The 25,036-nt window shown below is 42.9% G+C and overlaps 1 protein-coding gene and 1 pseudogene across 1 annotated transcript; both read right to left on the bottom strand.

The window, feature by feature from the left end:
* Positions 1–1,750: 1,750 nt before the first annotated feature.
* Positions 1,751–24,936, bottom strand: LOC139413060 (polyprenol dehydrogenase-like). Its single transcript, XM_071160089.1, has 7 exons — positions 24,749–24,936; positions 20,062–20,169; positions 19,530–19,598; positions 10,027–10,128; positions 8,435–8,642; positions 7,076–7,283; positions 1,751–4,281 (listed from the first exon to the last, which is right to left on the bottom strand). The coding sequence occupies exons 1-7, from the start codon at positions 24,846–24,848 to the stop codon at positions 4,099–4,101; spliced, it is 978 nt and encodes a 325-aa protein (XP_071016190.1). The 5' UTR covers positions 24,849–24,936; the 3' UTR covers positions 1,751–4,098.
* On the bottom strand, positions 21,125–23,853 carry LOC139413960 (E3 SUMO-protein ligase ZBED1-like; annotated as a pseudogene).
* Positions 24,937–25,036: the final 100 nt, after the last annotated feature.

Here is a 25,036-nt window from a genome sequence, read left to right as displayed (position 1 = left end):
TCCACATCCCGGTTTAACCCTAACCCTAGCTTCGTGTCCACATCTCGGTTTAATCCTAACCCTCAACCTTAACTCTAGCCCTACACCAAAAGTGAAATAAGAAAATAACGTCCTTCTTAATAAACATCCGTCTTTCCGCCACATAATACTCTGGAGTTGGCAGCTATTTCAACCATGCTGTATGAGTGAAGCTGACAGAGCCAGATGTGCTTCCCTGTGGCACCGGCTACATTGCTAATGCTAACTAGCCCCCAGTGCCTAAACCCTGTCACTTACACCCCCCCCTTTTTACTTTTTAAGGACTTCTACTCTTCTACAGTACAGTTCACAGAGGCAAGTTAACTCTGTGACTGCTAAGTAGTTAACTAGCAGACAATCTTTAGGGCCAAACGACTGGTCTCTGTGAATTAGTTTCATATTATCGTTATTCAGATACATGCCACATACTGTATGCGTATAATCCCTGCGGGACTTGAACCCACAACCTTTGCGTTGCTAACGCCGCACTCTAACTGAGACCCGCGGGACCACATGGAGCTATTACCTAGCTGAGGTGCCCCAGGACCCGGTCTTATCTACGCTGACTATCAGGTCTGCTGGAACGACCGCAGGGAACAAGGCGATAAGTGCTCGTCTACAGCTCCCCTGCACCACCCTGTGACAGAACAAGAGGATGTCTTTTGCATATATAACTAGAGACGGCTGACTTCCCCCAAATCACTACAGTCAATTGAATACTATTCAGTACTCACTATATATCACATAGCACACATAAACATAGAAACACATCTGAACACGGGGTTAGTGATCGTGTGGCTCTAAATCTTTAGCTGTCTGCTTGAGACTGTAATAAATTGTACTTATGCAAAATAAAAGCGCTAGGAAAGGAAGCAACCTGATGCAGAGCTACGGGTCGAAGCGTCTTCTCCGTAACACATGCATGGGATCACAATGACTTCCTTTTTGCTCAGACCTGATGCAATTATTTCTTCTTAAAAATAAAGAGAGGAAGAAAAAGAAAAACACAAAGACCAAATAATTGACTCTTTATCCTCTGGCCATTGAGACATGGCTGTGCTGCTGAGGCCGGCCCAGTATAGTTTATAGATTCACACTGATATGACTCTCCTCTCTCAGCATGGATTTATAGAAGAGCCTTACCCAATCTCAGGAATAATATGGAGACAGAGACGTGGTAAAAATCCTTGTGTAACTCGTGAATAAAACATTGGATTCCCCAACGTGTGTGTGTGTGTGTGTGTGGCCTACTCTACTCATGGTGCCTGAAGAGCACAGTGTTCTAAGCCGTCCTCTTTGACACACATTAGGTATGACGTGCGAGTCTGAAGAATGACAGATTGGTTTGTCAGATGCTTCGAAAAGACTGATGCCCTGCTTGCAAGCTGTAGGGGTATTACTTCCACACAGTAACATAATAAAGGTCATGGCCTGTCACACACACACACACAGAGACAGAGAGAGACAGAGAGAGAGAGAGAGTCCCCGTGGTTATGAGAGTAATTGGATCCTTCTTACTTACCTTTACACAGAATGAATGTCCTTGAATGAATCATCTCCCATCATTCTGACAGTGCCTGTGTTTGACTTGAACAAGACACCCCCCCCCCCCCACACACACACACTATTGTCAATATGTTGAAAATGATAATACAATTTCGTCAATCATCATGCATTACTGCACATAGTAGATTTAAGATACAAGGTAAAAACAAATCGGGGATAGCAATTCATTTACAATAGATTTTTATTTAGATTTGTGTCCAATGTGGACATCCTTCTCTATGACATGAGTGAGGACAACACAGTCACATCTAAGAATCACTCAATGACTTGAAACTCAAATGAATAACTACTTAATTAATTAGTACAGTACAACTAAAGAAAACTTGTGATTGTGGTAATACAATGGACAATCGAATGACTTCAGATGAAAATGTCCTACTGAAATGTTTACACCTTGGATGTATTATATCTAATGTTTACGCTGTTTATTATTTGTTATTCTTCTCTTACTTTGTTGTTGTTGTTGGTATTTTCTTAAAACGGCATGGTTGGTTAAGGGCTTGTAAGTAAGCATTTCGCAGTAAGGTCCTGTCGTATTCGGCGCATGTGACAAATACAATTTGATTTTCATTTGGTGTCTCTTATGTCTGCCTTTTATCCAGCATTAGACTCATAACACGTGTTGTATCATAACAAAAGCAGATGGAAGCTTGGAAGAGAGTCCTCTTCTCTTCAAACCTTCCTCATTAGTATTCTAAAGAGCATGTAAGTATTGGCACTGTCGTTATTGAATAACTGTTGTCTTGGGGCATGTACAGAACTGAACCGTACACTGCTTAGGCATGCATACACACATACAGTACTTGAACACAAAACACCTAAGACAAAACGTCGACGATATCCTGTATGAGAATTTCGACGCGCACACCTACAATGGATTGTAGACACCTAGAAGAAGTTAGATAAATGAAGATGTGCAGTCCCTATTAACCATCGCAATTAAAAAAGATGTCATAGCAAGTGTTTGTAATTCCAGCAGCCATCGAACACGAGCACAAATTACAGGCAGCGCCCAAGTTAGAACTCTCCACACTAGAGACCTCTTATCATGAGAATCACTTACAGTAATTTAAAGATTCAGAATCTAAGACTGAGAATGGCGTGTCTGAAAATACGATCCACCAACCATTAACATGTTATTACTGTTTCAGAACACTTAAAGATAAGCATCATTTTGTCATCACAGTATGCCACAGAGACATCAAAAATCACGACAACATTTCACATCAGTCACAGTGAAGTGGAGATAGCAGGGCAGAACATCCCCTCTGGGCACAGTAAGTCAAACAAGGCAAAGGCATCTACTGTACTATGAGGAAGCTCGTTGTCAGTTTTTTTCCTGGATGACGACAACAACAAGGATTGGACACACGCATTAAATGAGGCAAGTGCAAATTAAGCGGGAATAAGGCTAACCAAGTTTGAGTCTCATGGTGGTCATTGTTAGCCCTTCACCAAAGCATATTTGATATGATATTTTTGATCACAGCTATGAGGCGGTACATCTACAGATATTTGGTCCAGTCCTTGATGGGAGTCAGGGGTGGACTAGGACCAGAAATGGCCTCTGGCATTATTCTAACACAACATAATTTTTTTCCCTTTTGGCCCCCATTATTAGCCAGATAATGAGCATTTTGTTTAAAAAAAAAGATTTACACAGGCCCACTAGGATAAAAATGGACCAGCCCATCTGGCATTTACCCGAAATGCCAGATGGCCAGTCCGCCCCTGATGGGAAGTCCAAGTACGAGAAAAAGAATGGACAGAGGGTCCAATTTTAGACAGAAAAAAAGATGGGTCTGTTTCGAAGAGATTTTAGTAGCTCCGATGTTCTTTGTGTTCTTCAATGTTTTGTTATCTGCGATTCCAGAAGAGGGAGCTACAGACCAAAGCTTAATACATTTGGCAGCAGAACTTGTATTGCAATATAAAAAAACATCAATTCCATCACTCAATGTGCAGTTCAGCATGTGTTTAATAGAGCTTGTCGCATGGTAGAATGGGTGTCTTTAGAACTGTCGTTGCGGAGGAGGAGCTATGTTAGAAGATATGAAATGCTGAAGAGTCGATTCCATTGCTGGTGTGTTACGCAGTACTATGAGGACAGAGGTCAAGAGAGGACAGTTACTGTAGAGGCAACAACCAAGGTTTGTGCTGTAGCTAGATGTTGCTAAGTAATCAGGAAGCCTAAGTCCACAGGCTGTCGCTGTATGTAGTGCTGGCTGGGGCTGACTTGGGCTGTATCCCGACACTACTAAAATATGCACTTGTGCTCTCCTCCCCATGAATTTAAAAGCATTGGATTGGTGTCAGCCTAGGCTAGAGGGAGTTGCTACCATATTTCCTATACCAGTGCTTTTAAATCCATGAAGGGAAGGGAACAAGTGCACACTTGGGGCCGAAGGGAAGGCTTGAGAATTGGGACGCAGCTTGGTTGTTGTTGACGCTGGAGGGAGGTGTCATGCCACTGACCTTGGCATACTTCTAAGATCATGGTTCCTGGTTCCTCCTCTAGGACTCCCGAAGACCAACCAGCGCACAGCTCTGTTGCCACAGCTCAGCCCTCACGTTGTGATCGTAAGTAATGTCAGCGGATTCAGTTCTCTCCCCGTTATAGAAGTAGCAGCCTCCGACCCCCTCCAGCTGCGACGCAGTGGCAGCCAGGATAGATGTAGACGCTCCCTCGGCTGGGGTCTGGAGATGACACAGAAATAACACTTTAAAAAAGAATGGACAGGCAGGGACAGGCTTGTTCTTCAGAAACATAGTGGTCCTCTGTTCCATTTTCCAAATTGTAAACTGAAGCCCAGTTCTATCAATCATTCGAACCGGCAACATCAACGCTTTCATAAACAGGATGGTGTCCCCTGTTCCATTTTCAAAATGTAAAACACATTTCACAGCTGAATTGCTAAGCAGCTTCAGTTAGTGACACCTTGTCCCCAATTGCTGGAGAGGCGGCTGGGCGGACGAGATTAGAATTAGGCTATTTAGATATATGACAAACAGTTGTTACAGCAATCTAAGGCGTCTGTGAGCTCTCAGGTGAACTAACACGTATGTCTGGCAGCAGCAGCCTGTGGTGAGTGATGTGCAGCAGGCCGGGCAGCAGCAGGCAGGTTAAGTGGAGGAGGTTAGAGAGGAGGAAGCAGAGCCAGACTGATCTATTGCAGGCCATGCCTACTGCTCTGGAAAGCCAGGAGCTTATATAAGGCGCATATGGCGGCTCCTAAATGGGCCCACTGCACTGGAGGAGAAACAAACGCCAACACAGAGCTTTTAAACACTACACTCGCTGCCCGTGGGAATCTGAATTCACGTCCCTCGTTTAAACACACAAACACAATCAACAACACATAGAGTGTGAGTGAGTGTCTTTGCTGATGGGGACTTTGAAGAGTCAAGAAGAATTTGCTCCCCACAATATATTTGGACTAGAGGTGAGGTTTTAGTAATCCAAATTGTTGTATGGCCAAAAACAGAGTCAATGTGATTAACACTGAGGATGTCCCTTGAATGGAAAATGTGAATGAAGACACTGGCAGACAGGCCGGCTTGATTTCCAAACAGCAGATATGAAATAGCCCCTAATGAAATCCGTCAACAGTCCAGAAATGTGTATATAAAACTAATATTCGCCTTAGACAGCACACATACGTCTCACTTATAAAATAAATACTTGTAGAGAAAGGAAAAGTGACGAACATCGAACGAAACAAGATTTCATGCAGGTCCATATTTCTTAGGGTGATCATCACTTGTAATATGGACAAAGGATTGAGCAACCATCTGTGGCCAGTCGGCATCACATAGCTGCCATCCATACTGCAGTTAGTTGGCCAAACAAGTGCTGCAATACTAAATGCTGCAATACTTGGCAATCCAAACCTCAGTGGATATGAGACATCTTTCCAAACACACAAAACCCGAACAATCAGACAGATAATGAAATACGATTCGGCGCTAGACCCCAGGTCCAAGATAAAAGCCTCCAAAAAGGAAATTATGACGGAGATAAATATCAATGTCTGACAATATCAACTCACTATCTTTGTGGAATATGAGTATTGAGGAAATGAAATCCAGATGTTTTGCAGGCTATCTTTATATTGTCACCCTTGAAATACTGTATATATTTTTTTAACTCTTAAAGCCCAACTAGCTTAATTTCCCAGCACATTTCTCTGTGTTAAAAAGGACAGTCATCTAAATCTATTCAGGCAAAAAAGCTAATTGTCTACATTGTCCCTATTAGAATGCCATAATACAGAATGAATCTGTGAACATGCAATGTGACGTTTTAGAAGCAGATTCAAGGGTGATTTAAATAACTAGGAAATAAACTAAATTACCATTACTGCCACATGCATTTTGCTTGCAGCTAATTTGTTGTTTGCCGCTAAATTTTATAAGCAGGTTGACGTTTATTGGGACGAGTCTTGTCTTAAAGGCAGAACTGAGCGATTTCCGTAAGATGGGCAAGTTGCAAAGCCAAAATTGGATTTATTGTAAAAATTCATGAAAACAAAAAGTACATTTTTGTTCTTAATTTAAGGTTAGGGTTAGGCATTAGGCTTTAAATGATTTGATGATCTTGTGCCAGCTAGTGACCACTCTGCAGAGCTGCCTTCAGAACAAGATTCATGACGAAAAATCCTAAATTGCTAATTATAATGGGGATTATTTGCACGTTTCTCACAGATTGCGATGTAGTTTTCATGAATACACACACCCTCTCACCAGTGGAGGCTGCTGAGGGGGGGGGGGGGGGGCAATAATGTCTGGAACAGAGCGAATGGAATGGCATCAAACACATGGCATTACAAGCACCTGTAAACCATGTTTGATGCATTTGATACTATTCCACCTATTACGCTGCAGTCATTACCACGAGCCCGTCCTCCGCAATTACGGTGCCACCAACCTCCTGTGCCTCTCACTCACCTGTGGTTCGGAATAAATTGACCACCCCATTTAACACACCCTTTGATGCGACTATAATTCACATGCTTTTACTATCTCAGAACCCCAAGAATGCAATTATAATCCTTTTTAAAACACATGGATTCCACTGCAATATGATCAACAGAAAAAGTCATTATGAAGCCTGAGCAGTAAAAGCCTGGACCATTCCACATGTGTTGCACCTTATTAGTATTCACATCAATCACCGCTGTTAAGCATTGGTCAAGCGTAGAAGCTTCACCTAATTACCATATCTATCTTCGGTGCATTTTCTCCTCAAGTATGCCAAATTCCAAAGTAATTGTAAAGGTCGTTTACCGTACCCTTAACAGTCTTACAGAACTGTCAACCTATAGGGAAGTATAAGACAGTTAGGTGAAACACTATGACACTGTTGTTAGTTTTGAGATGGAATGTGGCCCATATCTACAGTGTATTTGATGCATTTTTCCCCCTCAGGTTCCTAACCCTTGGGTGGCCTTTAAATATTCAAATGGTCATCTAGATTAAGATTCTACTTTACCCTAAACAGCATTTTGGCAACAGGTTTCTTGGCTGCCTGGGCTGGAATGCAGAGGTTGTTGTACAGGTCAGTGTCCACCATGCCTGGGTCTACTGCGTTGGATGTTACTGGGAACCCTCCTGCTGTTATCTTCTCCTGCAGATGGTACGTGAAGAGAACCAGAGCCAGTTTACTCTGAGAGTAGGCACCATGCGCACTGTAGCAGGACCTGGAGGGAGGGAGAGAGAGGGATGGGGAGAGAAATGGAGAAAGAGGGAGAGGACGAGAGACCGTTTATCTCGGGTTAAGCCATGCTTTATAATACGATAATTTGGCAGTTTAGTTTGTCCAAAAAAACCTAAGCGAATTAACATACATAACGTACTTATTCTTGTTGTCTACAGCCTTGTTGTTCTCAATCCAATGCCCCCTACTAAGCTATCTGCATGACTAAACCCAATGTCTATTATACAGTGTCTGTACTGTACTGAATAGATGGACTTATTGTTAACACCATAAACACTGTTCAAAAGCAAAGCAACCTCTCTGTACAAACGCACTGTGAAGGTCATAAGAGCATCGGACTGTGAAATACCCAATCTATAACATGTGTGTGTGTGTGTCCCCCACCCCCCCCCCCGCTTCTTTTTCTTACAGCGTGAGATTGTTTCTAGATGGCACCGTTGCAGCTAGCCCTTGTAGCCAGCAGCATCATCCACTCATTTCTCCCAGATGTGACGAAGCCATCTGTCACATCTAAATTCGCAGGCGAGAAAGAGAGAGACACTGCTGTTCTGCCCTTGAGGCAAGGAGCCTCTCAAAACAGACTGTATAATAATGGTTTATCACACAACACTATCTGTCATCAAAACTAATAATGTTGTCCTGGTAAGAACATTTTAGGAAATGTTAGCGTTTTTACTGAGGTAAAATATTTTACGAGTATCAAAAAAGGTTATGGGAAAAAAAGGTTATGGGAAAAAAAGGTTATGGGAAAAAAAGGTTATGGGAAAAAAAGGTTATGGGAAAAAAAGGTCAGGGGAATCAAGAGGCTTTGTCGGCCAATGAGATTCATTGGATATAGCTTGTATCTTGAATTGAGAATGACATTCACCCGTAGCCACCAGATAAACACTACTACCAGTGGTAATGGTTTTAAATGTGCTACTTGATTGTCCATCAACCATGACTAATACCAAAGAGATGACAATACCACGTCGGGATTTTGATTTCGAGAGATTGATTCAATTTCAGCAATCAATTGACACCTGAGAACAATGTTGGAAGCCATATCCCAAATAATCTGGGTCTGTGTTCATGAAGCGTCTCAGGGTAGGAGTGCTGGGATCATGAATACAGACGCAGGTCCTGGTCCCCTACCTGCCCTGTAGGTCTTCCATATTGAGTCTTCCAACGTAGTGTGTGGCGGAGGACATGGTGACGACGCGGGAGCAGGCGTCGTGTCTCCCAGACCTCTTCAGTTTGTCCAGGAGGAGGTTTGTCAACAGGAAGTGTCCTAGATAGTTCAGACCAAAGTGCAGCTCGAAACCGTCCTCGGTCGTTCCCTCGGGAACCAGCATGACACCGGCTATGAAGGACAAGCAATATGACATTTCAATCAAAGTGCTTTACAGATACCCAGGCTAAAACCCCAAAGAGCGATGCAATGCAGAGGCAGAAGCATAGCGGCTAGAAAAAACACCCTAGAAATATTTAATCGATATGTCGACAAGATATAACAGCCGTCTATGCTGATATACTGTAACTGACACTTCTGTTGAGTGATATATGGTACTGCTAAGGTCGTGGGTTTGATTCTTGAAGAGATCACACATGGTCCACATGCTAAAAAAAGTATGTACTCACTGTAAGACATACAGTACAGTGAGGGCATACATTTTTTATTTGTGTAGGCCTAAATTCCTCTGGATACGTGGCATATATTCTTAATAAGTTATTATTAAAAACACTATAGACGCCACACCTCTTGGTGTGCTATAACACTTGCAGACGATGGTCAACAAGACCTGTCTGCAGATCAGTCTATCAGTCTATGGTCTCTCAAGCAGACACCTTCCCCTAATGCAAACTGAAACGGCTCATTACTCGAACTTAAACACCATTGACTACATGGTAATGGAGATTCACACGATTCGTTTGTCAATAACACTATTCGACACGCAATTAGACGTCGAAAGTGAAAGAGACACAAGGTGGCATTAGGCCTTGCTTTGCTTACTAAAGCATAGGGCATAGACAGAGAGAACTCACGGCGTGACGACAACTCTACTGACGGGGGGAATTCAGGGAAATCAGAATGCTATAGGAGCCTACGTGCCAAACGGCACCCTATTCCGTATCTAGTGCAGAACTTTTGACCAGAGCCCTGGTCGAAAGTAGCACACTATACAGAGAATAAGGTGCTGTTTGGGACACATCCGGGGTCTGTGTAGCGATGACCTTTCCCTATCATTACTCTCTAAATGGGGTGGCACTAACGTCTGCACTACGTCCTTCCTTCGGCATCTACCATCCATTATCCATCAGCCAGGTGTGATAAGTGATGTTAGCTGCTGAGAGAATCTTGCAGACTGGTGAATTATTAATTCAGCCCGTTTGTGAGCAGAGAGTGGCTGACTGCTACCACAGCATGGAGCCCCCCAAGCCAGTCAGTACCGGAGTCTCCAAAGACCTTCTCTCAATAAAAGCTATTTTGTTCAAACAAACTGCCACGGAGGACTACCCAATAGGGCTTCACCTGAAATGGCACCATATTCCTATAGCAGAGCACTACCTCATAGTGCTCTGGTTAAAAGTGGTGCACTAAAAGGAATAGGGTGCCATTTCAGAGGCCTCCGAGGACTCGGAGACAGGAGGCTTGATTTTTCAGATGAAATAACTACGCTGTGATTCCCTTTAAAAGGTGAATGTTGTGGTATATTGAATAACGAGGTTGTTTGGTGTATAAGTACCATTGTTGACAAGGACGTGAAGTGGTAGAGCCCTGGCTTTAAACCTGTGGACAAACTGCCATACCGACTTCAGGGAACACAGGTGCAGGAACAGAAACTCCACTGTGTACAGAGCACAAAACATACAAACAACATTAACACTCTTCTATGCCTAAATACAGTTGAAGTCGGAAGTTTACATACACTTATGGTTGGAGTCATTAAAACTTGTTTTTCAACCACTCCACAAATTTATTGTTAACAAACTATAGTTTTGGCAAGTCGGTTAGGACATCTACATTGTGCAAGTAATTTTTCCAACAATTGTTTACAGACAGATTATTTGACTTATTGAATCACAATTCCAGTGGGTCAGAAGTCTACATAGTAAGTTGACTGTGCCTTTAAACAGCTTGGAAAATTCCAGACAATGATGTCATGGCTTTAGAAGGCTAATTGACACCATTTGAGTCAATTGAAGGTGTACTTGTGGATGTATTTCAAGGCCTACCTTCAAACTTAGTGCCTCTTTGCTTGACATTATGGGAAAATCAAAAGAAATCAGCCAATCTCCACAAGTCTGGTACATCTTTTGTTGCAATTTCCAAACGCCTGAAGTTACCACGTTCATCTGTACAAACAATAATATGCAAGTATAAACACCATGGGACCACGCAGCCGTCATACCGCTCAAGAAGGAGACGCATTGTCTCCTAGAGATGAACGTACTTTGGTGTGAAAAGTGCAAATCAATCCCAGAACAACAGCAAAGGACCTTGTGAAGATGCTGGAGGAAACAGGTACAAAAGTATCTATATCCACAGTAAACGAGTCCTATATCGACATAACCTGAAAGGCCGCTCTGCTCCAAAACCGCCATAAAAAAGCCAGACTACAGTTTTCAACTGCACATGGGGAGAAAGATCGTACTTTTTGGATAAATGTCCTCTGGTCTGATGAAACAAAAATAGAACTGTTTGGCCATAATGACCATTGTTATGTTTGGAGGAAAAAGGGGGAATCTTGCAAGCAAAAGAACACCATCCCAACCGTGAAGCACAGGGGTGGCAGCATCATGTTGTGGGGGTGCTTTGCTGCAGGAGGGACTGGTGCACTTCACAAAATAGATGGCATCATGAAGGAGGAAATGTATATGGATATATTGAAGCAACATCTGAAGACATCAAGCATACGTTGAAAGTTGTGGCAAAATGGCTTAAGGACAACAAAGTCAAGGTATTGGAGTGGCCATCACAAAGCCCTGACCTCATTCCCATAGAAAATTTGTGGTCATAACTGAAAAAGCATGTGCGAGCAAGGAGGATTACAAACCTGACTCAGTTACACCAGCTCTGACAGCAGGAATAGGCAAAAATTCACCCAATTTATTGTGGGAAGCTTGTGGAAAGCTACCCGAAACATTTGACCCAAGTTAAACAATTTAAAGGCAATGCTACCAAATACCTATTGAGTGTATGTAAACTTCTGACCCACTGGGAATGTGATGAAAGAAATAAAAGCTGAAATAAATCATTCTCTCTACTATTATTCTGACATTTCACATTCTTAAATAAAGTGGTGATCCTAACTGCCCTAAGACAGGGAATTTTTACAAGGATTAAATGTCAGGAATTGTGAAAAACTGAGTTTAAATGTATTTGGCTAAGGTGTATGTAAACTTCCGACTTCAACTGTATACAGGCATCAACAAATTACAAACAAACATTACAATTTTCCTATGCTATAATACATTTTTTTATTTAATTTTTGATTTCACCTTTATTTAACCAGGTAGGCCAGTTGAGAACAAGTTTTCATTTACAACTGCGACCTGGCCAAGAAAAAGCAAAGCAGTGTGACAAAAAACAACAACACAGAGTTACACATGGAGTAAACAAGAGAACAGTCAATAACAATAGAAAAAGCTATATACAGTGTGTGCAAATGGAGTAAGGACGTAAGGCAATAAATAGGCCATAGTAGTGAAGTAATTACAATTTAGCAAATTAACACTGGAGTGATAGATGTGCAGATGATGATGTGCAAGTAGAAATACTGGTGTGCAAAAGAGCAAAAAAAGTCAATGAAAACAATATGGGGATGAGGTAGTTGGAAGGGCTATTTACAGATGGGCTGTGTACAGCTTCAGCGATCGGTGAGCTGCTCAGATAGCTGATGCTTAAAGTTAGTGAGGGAGATACAACCCTAACCCTTTTTTCTCCCTTTTTTAAAAAACCTTTATTTAACTAGGTTAAGTTTTCGAGGAACAGTGGGTTAACTGCCTTGTTCAGGGGCAGAATGACAGATTTTTACCTTGTCAGCTCTGGGATTCGATCTTGGAACCTTTCGGTTACTAGTCCAACGCTCTAACCACTATAGGCTACCTTCCGCCCCAACCCTAACCCTAACATAGACGTCTGCTTAGCTACAGTGGTACTAACACAGGTCAGGACAAGACGTCCTCCTTTAATTTAGCTTTACATCAACCATTGACGTACCAGTCCATATATGGCAAGACAGCTTATTGCAAAGGCTTTCAATGAGTAGAAACTTCTAAGTAAATGTTATATGCATAAAGTCCTCTCTCCTCATACACATAAAGCACCCTCCTTGCATGTAACATCTCAGGAATCCTAATTATGCAAATCCTAATCTTATACTTCCTTTCCCCCTGAAGGATAAACAGCTGTATGATAAGCCATGGTCTCATTCAGTAGTACACAATAAACCGTGAGACTAAAAATGAACAACGAGGTAGATTACATTATGGCAATACACTCAGTGACCTGGCATGAATTAAACATGATCTCATCAGCAGTGTAATAAAAGAGCACAAAGCACATGTAGATGTATATCCAATATGCCCTGGTATGGAAACTATAACCGACGAAACGTTACAAGAAAAGGTGGAGAGTTAATTGTGTACGCAGGAATCATTCTGATGGGCCAAATGACAGCGCGTTTCTTTCCATCACCCACAGGAAGAGACAGAGTGGACAGAGAGCTTCACTGAACTTTACTCATCTGCATAACAGTGCAAGGCAAATAGATACCGTTTGTATCTTGATAACTGCTCCAACGTTTCAAAAAAAGAAGAAGAAAAAAGGGCCACATTAAATCCTAATTAAATGAAGTCAAAGCATTTTAAAAGTCAACGCTATAATGAGACAGGAACAAGAATTTCATGACTGAAGCTCGCTCCATGGCTAGAAATTCAGGGTTTTACACAATAGTATTGAGTAATGACATTTGCCCCACACACACACACACGCACACGCACACGAATCAGAATGTCAGATCTCTGAACCACTTGGTACAGCTTGTGGCGTCCCCGAACCAAGTGCTCAAGCACATAATTAAACAAATTACTGTCCAATAATTACTCTGCATTACACTAATCACGGGACTCTTCCCCACTGAGTGTAAAGAGTGAACAGTGTTTCAAGCATTGTTGAGCTGACGTATAAATGGCTCCATAAAATAAGAGTAGAGAAAGCTAGAGAAATCCACGATAAAAGTAGATGTTCTGTTGGGAATGAGTACTACAGATTAAAAGATATTCAGCAACTCTTGGTAGGAAAATGGAAGTTTGCTTCCAAAATCAACCTTTTATTGTTAAAGTCTTTCTGTAAATGGCTTCATAAGGGTACTAGGAAAGACCCATAGGAGATGTGTGTGTGTGTGTGTGTGTGTGTGTGTGTGTGTGTGTGTGTGTGTGTGTGTGTGTGTGTGTGTGTGTGTGTGTGTGTGTGTGTTTGTGTGTGTATACTAACTACCCATAACTGTACTGAACAAATTTGTGCAAAGCGAGGGGTCAAAGAGGTCAATTGACAGCCATGTAGCTGTAGAGAGGAAAGGACAGAGGACATCTCTCTGTAAAAATCAGTGTGTCACAGTGAGTCAACAAAGGCCTTGCTAGCTAACGATGTCGTATCTTAAGTGGGAGATAACAAAGCATTCGCCCGGCTAATGGCTTGTATAAGGTCATCCCAAGAGACCGTGATTTACAAAGAGTAGAAATTGTCCCTTGTATGACTAACTATATGGTGGTTATATGCTTTAGAAATCATTGCAGTGGAACTCATCTAACACCGTACAGATATCCAAAACAAACGCATAATTATTCCCTTTCTCCTCCTTCCTTTCTTCTACTCCAACACTTAAACTCTCGTAAATATCAAGCTCTTAGGATTTTACTGTGCATTTATCCTCCAAAAAAATGAACATAGCCATAAAAAATGTAATAACTCCACTGAGAATATGTGATCCCCAATAAGCTATCTCTATTCTAAATCACAGTCCAATATTGACCAATATTTGCGTAGATTACAATAATTAATTGGAAAAAATACCCATGCTGTAGTAAATATTGTTCCAGTTCATCTCTAGTGCCAGAGCTTTGTCATGGTGCCAGATCTGTCATGAAGGAATGAAGGGTATCCTCCAGACTAGTCACAGTGCCAAATAGCCAGCTGGAGGGCACAGACTAGAAGGCGTCGTGCCATCTGGAAAATCAACAAAGATGTCTCATCCAAAGACGTGTTGAAATACTGAATTACATTCTCTCTCTGACCAGTTCTGACCGCTGCTGTACGTAGACAAACTGACCAGCTGCTGTCCAATAACAGGACAGAGGAAAGGCAACAGGCTGGCTGCTAGTTTGACCATCCAGCTGCAACTCGGATAAGAGATTGATCATCCACAATTTCGAGGAGCTTATAGGATAGATTGATGCTGCTCAGAAAAAGGAAAAGGCAGATTGGATGGCAAATTTCGCAGGATGTCCCATTGGCATGAGATTCATCTCTAACTCTCCATTGCAGAAAGGTGGTATGGAAGTCAGGAAGTCGTTAAAGGAGATGGATGCAGCCACTGGTGTCGCAAAATAAAACGCTGGGCTATCTATGACACTTTAAAAAAATAATGTCACCAACTTTCATTGCCGGGACACGGCAGATGCTGTACGTTTCCAGATGACCGTAAATAACAGGTTGACTGTACAGTAGTACAGCGGTTGCGGTCCCACAGTATCACAGCAAAACGTCTTGAATGGACAAAGGCTCAGACACGGCGATGACAAACAGCTAAAAGCCGCGGTGTCTGTCCAATCGTTTGGCCACGTCGCGGTGTGTTATAGCATTCACCTGCTGGGGTTTCAACGAGATCTGGCTGTTTTTGCTGGTTTGTAGAATCATCGGGGGAATTGACTGTTGATATTCTGGTCAATGGCACGCGGCCGTCCATAGTTCATTCATCGTTAGAACTTTGTCGGATCACCTTTAAATCTCGGCACTGTTTTACAAAACCGTCCGCACTACAGTTGCCCTTGAGAAACGCGTGTTATGTAATGGCTGTCTCAGACCATTCGTAGAACAGACAAGTGCATTGTTTTTTTTGACCGTCCGCGTCACTTCATACACAGAAGATCTCAGCTAACACAAAATCAACTTGTTTATCTGTCTGTCTGTGACCGCAGATAACTTCAGGACGAATACAAATACAAAGTCGCCAATGTCTTTGCAATTGTTACAAACAAGCAAAGGATATTATGATGCTTCAAATGAAAACCGAGATAACTGTATTACAATATCCATACAGTAGGCTATATGTAGGCATGCATTTAAATGATATTGAACTAAATGTAATGTTCATTCAATTTAGTTTTATTTAGCTATTTGTAGGCTACGCTACTGTCTGTAATGTTTGCCTCAATATATTTACTAATGTGTAGCCTAACATGTGCGCAATGATGTGCCAAATCTTGATTTAGTGTTTTGTTAAACTAGGCAAGTCAGTTAAGAACAAATTCTTATTTACAATGACGGCCTACCAAAAGGCAAAAGGCCTCCTGCGGGGACGGGGGCCTGGGTTTAAAAGTACAAATACATTTGATAAAAACAAAACACACATCACGACAAGAGAGACAACACAACACTACATAAAGAGAGACCTAACACAACAACATAGCATGGCAGCAACACGTGACAACACAGCATGGTAGCAAGACAACAACATGGTAGCAACACAACTTAGCAGCAGCACAACATGGTAGCAACACAAAACAGGGTACAAACATTATTGGGCACAGACAACAGCACAGAGGGCAAGAAGGTAGAGACAACCATACATCACGCAAAGCAGTCACAACTGTCAGTAAGAGTGTCCATGATTGAGTCTTTGAATGAAAAGATTGAGATAAAACTGTCCAGTTGAAGTGTTTGTTGCAACTCGTTCCAGTCGCTAGCTGCCGCGAACTGAAAATACGAGCGACCCAGGGATGTGTGTGCTTTGGGGACCTTTAACAGAATGTGACTGGCAGAACGGGTGTTGTATGTGGAAGATGAGGGCTGCAGTAGATAACTCAGATAGGGGGAGTGGGTCCTAAGAGTGTTTTATAAATAAGCATCAACCAGTGGGTCTTGCGACGGGTACAGAGATTATAGAATGCAGTGGTGTGTCCTATAAGGAGCATTGGTGGTAAATCTCATGGCCGAATGGTAAAGAACATCTTACCGCTCAAGAGCACCCTTACCTGCCGATCTATAAATTACGTCTCCGTAATCTAGCATGGGCAGGTAGGTCATCTGAATCAGGGTTTGGCAGCTGGGGTGAAAGAGGAGCGATTACGATAGAGGAAACCAAGTCTAGATTTAACCTTAGCCTGCAGCTGAGAAAAGGACAGTGTACCGTCTAGCCATACTCCCAAGTACTTGTATGAGGTGACTACCTCAAGCGCTAAACCCTCAGAGGTAGTAATCACACCTGTGGGGAGAGCGGCATTCTTCTTACCAAACCACATGACCTTTGTTTTGGAGGAGTTCAGAACAAGGTTAAGGGCACTCTTTGAGAGAGGTAGTTAGCAAACCATGCCAAAGACCCCTTAGAGACATAAATACTCCTTAGCACACAATAATGGAATAGTCAACCATATCAAAAGCTTTGGCCAAGTCAATGAAAATAGCAGCACAACATTGCTTAGAATCAAGGGCAATGGTGACATCATTGAGGACCTTTAAGGCTGCAGTGAAAGCAGATTGCAAACCAGAGAGAATACGAAGGCATCAAGAAAGCCAGTGAGATGATTATTGACAAGTTTTTCCAACACTTTTGATAAACAGGGCAAAATGGAAACAGCCCTATAACGGTTAGGATCAGCTTGATCTCCCCCTTTAAATAAAGGACAAACCGTGGCTGCCATCCAAGCAATGGGAACCTCCCCAGAGAGGAGAGACAGGTTAAAAAGGTCAGATAGGCTTGGCAATGATAGGGTCAGCAACCTTAAAGAAGAAAGGGTCTAAACCATCTGACCCAGATGTTTTTTTTGGTTTAAGTTTAAGGAGCTCTTTTAGCACCTCAGACTCAGTGACTGTCTACAGGGGAACACTTTGTAGCGGGGCAGGGGAAAAAGAGGGAGGAGCAATCGGGGCTAGTCGCATTAGAAGGGGTGGAAGTTGAGGAAATGTTGGACAGTCAAGGATGCATGGTTGAGTCAAAAAGAAATCCTGACTTAATGAAGTGGTGATTTAAAGAGCTCGGCTATGTGCTTCTTGTCAGAAACCACATCATCAACTTTAAGGGACACGGGCAGCTGTGAGGAGTGTTTATTCTCCAGGTCTTTTCCAGAACTGTTTTCCAGAACTTCTTGGGGTTAGACCCACAGAGAGAGAACTGCTTTTTAAAGTAACTAACTTTGGCCTTCCGGATAGCCTGAGTGCACTTATTTCTCATTTGCCTTGAACAAGAGTCAGTCAGCCTGAGTATGCGTGTGCCAAGCCTTTCGCCAAATGCAATTCTTGAGGTTGAGTAACTCTGCATAGATTATATATGGTAAGCATTAGAATAAGCCAGCTAAATATTTGTTGCTATAGGTCAGGGTTCAACTAGATTTTTCCTTGAGTGGATGGCCGTAGGCCAGAACATAATTACAAATCATTTGAAGGCTACAAATTGACCGCAAGAAGCCCAAACAGATATATTTGACTAAACATAATCATTTCAAACCGTGCTTACATTTGTATACCATCATGTGTCTCTCTATTATGAGTGGGAATACTTGGGAACAGATTTTCTTAATTAAAATCCCCTGGAGCTGATACATTCCATCTCTATGGGAAACCGGGCCCTGGTTGGTTTCCCCTCTTATGTAGACGTCTCTGAAGCGGTCAGTCTTGAATAGGGAACAAGGTTAAACTGTGGAGGGGGCTGAATAAATGAGGCTTAATAGGACCTGAAGCTACTGTCTCTAAACATTGTCTTGCCTGGCTGGTGATTTAGCAAACACATTCTGACAACACACAAATCTGTTCTATTGTCTCCGTATGCTGCTGATGAAGCAAGGTTAGACATTCTGGCCCTACAAAGGTCAGAGGAGAATTCCTGGTGACATGCCACACCAACATTTCCTCAACCATCCAATCTTAGACAGCAAACAAACACAGTGGTATGGAGTGATTATGTGTTGGGTGACGAGGACAAACTCCGACATATAGAGCTAATACCAAACGTGCTCAGATATAGGAGAGGGCATGAAATACACATACAAAAATGAGCTAAGAAATGCATCTATATGGCAGACATTGTTATTGGCTCTCAGGCCGACTAGAACACATTATATAAGACAACCAGATATCCCTGTTCATGTAGGAACTCTTACCGTTTTGCCTCCCACATAACTTGTTAAGAGGTTTGCTAAACACTGCTTGTCTGACAGTACATGCCAGGGCTGGGCGGAGAGGGGGAGAAGAGGGGGATTCCAGGCACCAGGGGGACATTTCTTGTTTTTAATACAAACAAGCCCATTTCTCATTTCCACGTCTGTCATCATTATTCTGTGGCGCAGGGCGTACATGACAATTGTGTTACCCTGGCTGACTGGAGCTGTGCTACGATCATTGTCATCTTAGCACCAGCGAGGAAGGGAAGAGAGAAGCTGCCTGCTTGGGATCAAAAGATGCTGTCTTCCCTGCTCCTTTCCAAACAGCCTCTTTTTAAATCACATCTGCATGACAATGAATCTGAGACTGGTTGGCAGCAGTTCGCTTTCCTCCTCGTACTCATCAAACACAAGCACAGACAAACAAACATCTCCCTCGCCTTTCCCCTGCTCCCATTCGTGTGACACGGCTTTGCTTTTATCAAAATAAATGGAAAAGGTACATTTAAGGGAATATTTAGAGAAAACCTGCAGCCTTTAGGTAATTGCCTTTGGAATGGACTCTGGCGTCCAAACCTCCTCTGACAAGGGGCAGGTGGACAGACATCCTCCCTCGGTTACAAAGCAGGAGAAGTAGTTTACTCTTACCAATGTGCACCCACATTTTTACCCCGGGAAACACAGCTAAAAGCCAGGGCACTCATGTACATAGGCCTATGTCTGAATAGCTTTACTGCCTGTGTATAGGAGCGGACCTATTTGAGAGGTAGCCTATTTATTCTGTAATGGCTGTGTGGAAACGATAGAGACAGACGGAGAGAGACAGAGCGGGAGAGAGAGGCTATAAGGGAAATTGTTATGAGGAAATTACCTTTCCCCTCGCTGCCCTCTTCGTGGATTTTCTTCACAGCTTGCAGGCCTTCCTCTTCAGAGTTCCCAGCTGGAGGAGAGAGGAATGATGAGGGGGGAAAAAGAGGATGGAGGGAGGGATGAATGAATGGGGGTACTCTGGAGCAGCAGGTATCCTCCCCTCATCATAGAGACCAGGGAGAGCCAAGTGAAAGACTAAACCTACACTTCTGATTTGGGTTTCATTGATTAATTGAAGCAGTGACACTTACATTAATAATGATTTCCTTGCAATACCCTATTACATTTGATTGAAGAGTCAGATTTGATTAGGTTAGGAAATAACTGCCTTAGGCAGGGATGTGTTAGCAATGTTTCGAAGATTCCCTTATGGACTGTAGTGAAAATCAGTGCAACAGCATTACTCAAGCTACAATTGAACAAAACATGAACCTAAGGATGTTAAGCACACAGGCTTCAACTATGTTGGATTGAGCATTTTAGAATGATTTGTGAGATTACTGAGTCATGACCAAAGGGTGTGTGTACAATACCTATAACCACATGCATGCCAAGCCTGGCCAGGTGTCTTGCAGTCTCATAACCCATTCCTCGGGCACCCCCCGTCACTATGGCAACCCTTCCATTTTGTGTGGGCAAAACTGTGTGAGGAAGAGAAAGAAAACTAAGGTCCATACATTGCCATTGCCTTGCAATACAATGGAACATCTATGGGTTGATACAAACAGGCGTATTTATTCCATCCAGTCCAACATATCACTGAGAACAACTCAATTACGAGCAATCAAAGCATAATTCCGCTCACTGAGTTCATTTTGTTTCGCCCATTATAAAACACACAGTACTTCCATTTTGGGGCAATTTGTGTTGGAACAGAGATTACATTGGATTATAATCTGCAGTTATTGAAGTGTACAGTGTGGGGTCGGACTGTTGAGTTGAGTTGAGTGAGTTGAGTGAGTCACAGGTAAATATGTCCGTAACGACCTCTAGTCCTGAAACACGCAGGGAGGTAGAACCCTTCAATATCGATGCCAAATAGATCCATTTGGCTTGACAACAGTTCCTGCCCCTGAAGATAAAACGACCTTGCGCAACAAGCACACAAAGCACAGCCTGCAGCGGCCAGACAGTTTAGCATGACTAAAATTAGAGCCGCAGTGCGTATCTATGCACTGAGGGTAATCAGGATGGTTGAGATTTCAACTCTATTACATTTCTCCCCATCAGATTTGCATCACATTTTCGAGTGGCGGCTGGTGGGTGGTTAAATGGGCAGTTCGTTGCTGATTTCCTTTCCCGAAACAACTGTAACACAGAGGAGAAGCCTATCAATGCAATTTGATACCTTAGTAGTCCCATCGGGACTCATCTGAGGAAATTGTATTGGACACATTGAACACAAAATGAACACGAGCAAGCGGAGATTCAAATGACATAGGTTATACTTTATGTTCTTCTGAGAGTTCAGTACAGATAACAAAGCTTGGCACGTCAAAAGCTTATCTCAAACGTACTGTAAAGACATCTTAAACAGTCTAAGGACTTCAAAGAGCAAAGCAAACAAGGACTCAGAAATGACTTGAACATTTGGGACATTAAAAGACATTTAGCCCTACATCAAATAAAATTGCAGCATGATCAGAAATGGAAAATTCACCAGATGTTACACTCACATAAATCCTTTTTACTAGTAGACAACATAAGAATATATGCTGATATATGCATTTAGTTAAGTATTTCCTTTAGGATTAGGGTATTGTAACTGTTTGGTAGTGGGCAGCGGCCTACCCAGTTATTCCATGGTCTGACCCAGAGTCCTGCTCCAGTCCCAAGCCCCATTCCCCTGAGTCATCCTCAATAGGTTCAGACTCATGGCAGCGCCGTGAGTTTTCATAGAGAAACACCTGTTGGTCTACATGTGCCAGGGTGAGGTAGTTCCTCTTACCACAGAAGAAAGTCCCTGAGGAGCTGAATAGTCTGTGGGAGGGGACACGGGTGGCGGGGACACACCAGTACTTCCTGAGCACCTTGGGGAGAGTAGGGAATAAGCCCATATGGTCCGACCACCAATGGAGAGGGCCTTCGTTGAGACCCAGGAGCTTCTGGGATTTGAAGTTGCTCAGCTCTTCCACGACCTGAACGTGTAGCTCCTCTTGGTTCTCGTCATTGCCTGACTGGCAAAATATCACAGCCAAAGGGTTTCCTGCATTGCTACATGAAGGAAACAGTTTGTCAAGAGTCTGTTTTTTGTTGGGTGGCTCATCAGAAAGAAGAGCCAATTCCACTGTGACCACTTTCTCATTCCTCTGTTTCTCAAGAATGGCTTTGGCCTCCTCAATGACTTTACTCTCCACTTGGGAGCGGTCATGGGGGGACAGGAAAGGAAGACTCTTGTAACGAGGATCCAGGAAAGTGCCGACGTTGAGAAATGTTGCAATCTCAGACATCTGCGGGTAGGTGCTGGACCACACCTTGGAGATTACCTCTTTGGCCATGCCAACCTCTTTTGTGTCGCCTTATTTGGCCTTGAGGGTTGTGTTCAGCAGCATGTGAAGAACTGTCCTCACCATACTAAATGGTAGGATATCTACAGTCTGTTATCATGTCAGCTACCAGTTTGAAAGGTTGCAGAACTCCAATCAATCCCTCAACCATGTTCCATTCACTGTCCTTGAAACTCAGCTGATGGTTGTCACTGTCCTCCATGAGTACCACACTGATAATGGCCTGCAGCTCTTTCAGGCGCTCTTTCAGGCGTGGACACCCAGGATCGGACCCTGTCTCTGATGAGGACACACTGGGCTAGGCCTTGCTGCCTCTGCTTCTCTCACAGCAGATACATAGCCATCATGGACTGCTGGAAATAATCAAAAAGATTGCGGCAACGTCCCAGAAGTCTGTTAACAGCTGAAAGGCCTTGTCCATCCCTCAATTTATAGTGTGGCAAAGTCAAGGCATCTGCACGGATAGATCCAGAAGAGAGCAAGCTTTCACAATGTCCAATGTTAATGGTGGCACCGTTGACTTTGTGAGTTATCCCCCATTCAACAAAGGGTTCGTACAATGCTCTGGTAATATTCTCAGCTGTATTGTCCTCTGGAACTTCAAAAGTTTTCAGGCACCTGGAACTCATGGAGAAACCGGAACCTAGTCCGTTTTGGTTCAGAGAGTGCATGGACAGGGAGATGTAGGTCCTGTTCTGGGTTTGGCTTTGCCAAAGGTTAGTTGAGACACCGCAGCACTGCACCTCGGATCTGATTGTACCTCTGTGGTAGGGCCTTCATTGCCACGTCGATTCTGCTAGTCGGCAAGTACCTCGGATCTGTCCTTAAATTCTTCCACCACAGACACAGGGTACATCCCTTCACAGACAAAGATGAAGATCGCAGATGTCAGATCATTATGCCGTCGGTTGATATTTTAAAACGCTGGGCTCTGCTTCAGGATGGCTCCCTGCTGCATAGGTTCAGTCTTTATCTTGGACTGCCTCCACGCATCTGCTCTGTGTTGCTCCTCACAAATTCACAGAACTCAAATGGGTGGTTCTTCTCCAGGTGGTATGAGAGATTGGAGGTGTTGCTGGAATATGCTCTTTTTTTTACATTTTATATTTCAAGGAAATCCCTACAGGCCAAGCCTCCCTAACCCAGACGACGCTATGCCAACTGTGCGTTGCCCCACGGACCTTTGGTCGCGGCCGGTTACGACAGAGCCTGGGCGCGAACCCAGAGTCTCTGGTGGCACAGCTGGCGCTGCAGTACAGCGCCCTTAACCGGGAGGCCCGGAATATGCTCTTTTGAGTCATACATATGCGACAGAAGATCCTCCTCCAGTGTAGTATACACCCGTCTGCATCGGTGTAAAAGCCGAAATAACTCCATACTTTACTTTTTGCCTTTGGATGTGCGACAAAGTGAGGAAACACCTTTGGCCTCCATTTTGTTCCTTTGACAAATATCCTTTTAGGTGCCTTCACTAATTACTGAGTACCTAACAAAGGCAGTGAGATAAAGGTAGCGTGAGATAACAAAAGAAAACGTCAGACAGGGGCTTTTAACGCAGTAATTAATAGGCTATAACTACATTTTTTCTTATTTGTAATTCAACCTATTCTCTGAATAAATTATTCTAAGAGCCAGTACAGAATTGAGCTTGCCTCTCCCATGCTGTGGAGGACATTATGTATAAATCTAGGGGACACAATGCAATCTGCTTTGAGTATTGACAATTTTGTTTATCCAATCATCTCTCTAATTACTAGCCGGTCTTATCTTGATTGGGATACAAAAAATTGCCTGACTCTGTCTCTCACCATAAAGCATAGGGCCCAATTACACAAGCATATTTTGCCAAGGCTAAAACTAACTCCAGTACAGCTTAGGCTCTAAATGACATCACTGAATTCTTAGCATGCTTTGGTATGATGGGGGGTCAAGGCTAATTGGTATTTTCTATAACGAGACAGAATACAACATTGCTATTGTGTCAGTGCATAGGCTAGACTACAAGTTCACATGAGGATTTCAACATTCAGACATGAGGTGAATAAGGGGAAATATGGGATAAAGGTAATTGATTACCCCTATCCACCCAAATGCACTATAGTTCACACAAGGCAATGAAGATATGTAGTGAGATTATCATGACATGTGATTCACCTTTACAAGGAATGGTATTATGGCATACTATGAATTCTGAAAATGTGCATAGGAATATATATTTTTTAAACATTCCCATTACAGCTCTTTTTGTAGAATCAGTGAGCATACAAACACTATACTCAAATTTGGGGTTAAAGTACCCTAGGTCTGGGTATGGGGTTGTGTGCATTTGTGAAAATAGAATGTTGATATTAATTCATATGTTGTGCTTGAAAATACTCGATATGGAAAGCAGATCATATGTCCTAACAACAAAGGCTATAGGTACAGTAGTGGTGGACTACCACATTAGACTTGCAGCATGATTTAAGACAGATCGTTATATTAATTCCTCGACAATTTGTTTAACAGTGGTTGCATTTAACATTAATTCGTTAGCTAGTCAATTTCTCAGTCAATTTGGCTATTGTTGTAGAATGCCTTCATTAGCTAGCTATGTAGTTACCGTTAACAGGCAGCTCTAGCCAGCAGCTAACGTTACAGGCTAGGAGAAGTGATCACCACTCCTGCTGCATTCAATATCTGTAATGAATACGGGGATGAACAGAAGTCTAACCTGGTAACGTAAAATACTTGTTGAACAGTTGATACAGAAGAACTTTAACTCCCACTAAATACAACCTCAAAATTGGTAAAATGAAAGACAGTAGCCACATCTCTGTGCCAGGTCTCTCCGTGTGTTTCAGTCCTTGGATTCCGTGCTACTCTGCACACTTGTGCTTCGCTAAATTCCTCCTGACCTGTGAGTGCGCGGAAGCGCGCTCCGCCCCTTGACATTAGTTTTGGCGCCTCAAATCTGCATCACGAGTAGGGCACGCAACTGGCAGGAGGCGTAGAGATGTGA

The sequence above is a fragment of the Oncorhynchus clarkii genome, chromosome 7, assembly GCF_045791955.1.
Source record: "Oncorhynchus clarkii lewisi isolate Uvic-CL-2024 chromosome 7, UVic_Ocla_1.0, whole genome shotgun sequence".
Classification (NCBI taxonomy): domain Eukaryota; kingdom Metazoa; phylum Chordata; class Actinopteri; order Salmoniformes; family Salmonidae; genus Oncorhynchus; species Oncorhynchus clarkii.
The sequence above is the reverse complement of the archived record's forward strand: the minus strand, read 5'-3'. Positions and strand labels throughout refer to the sequence as shown.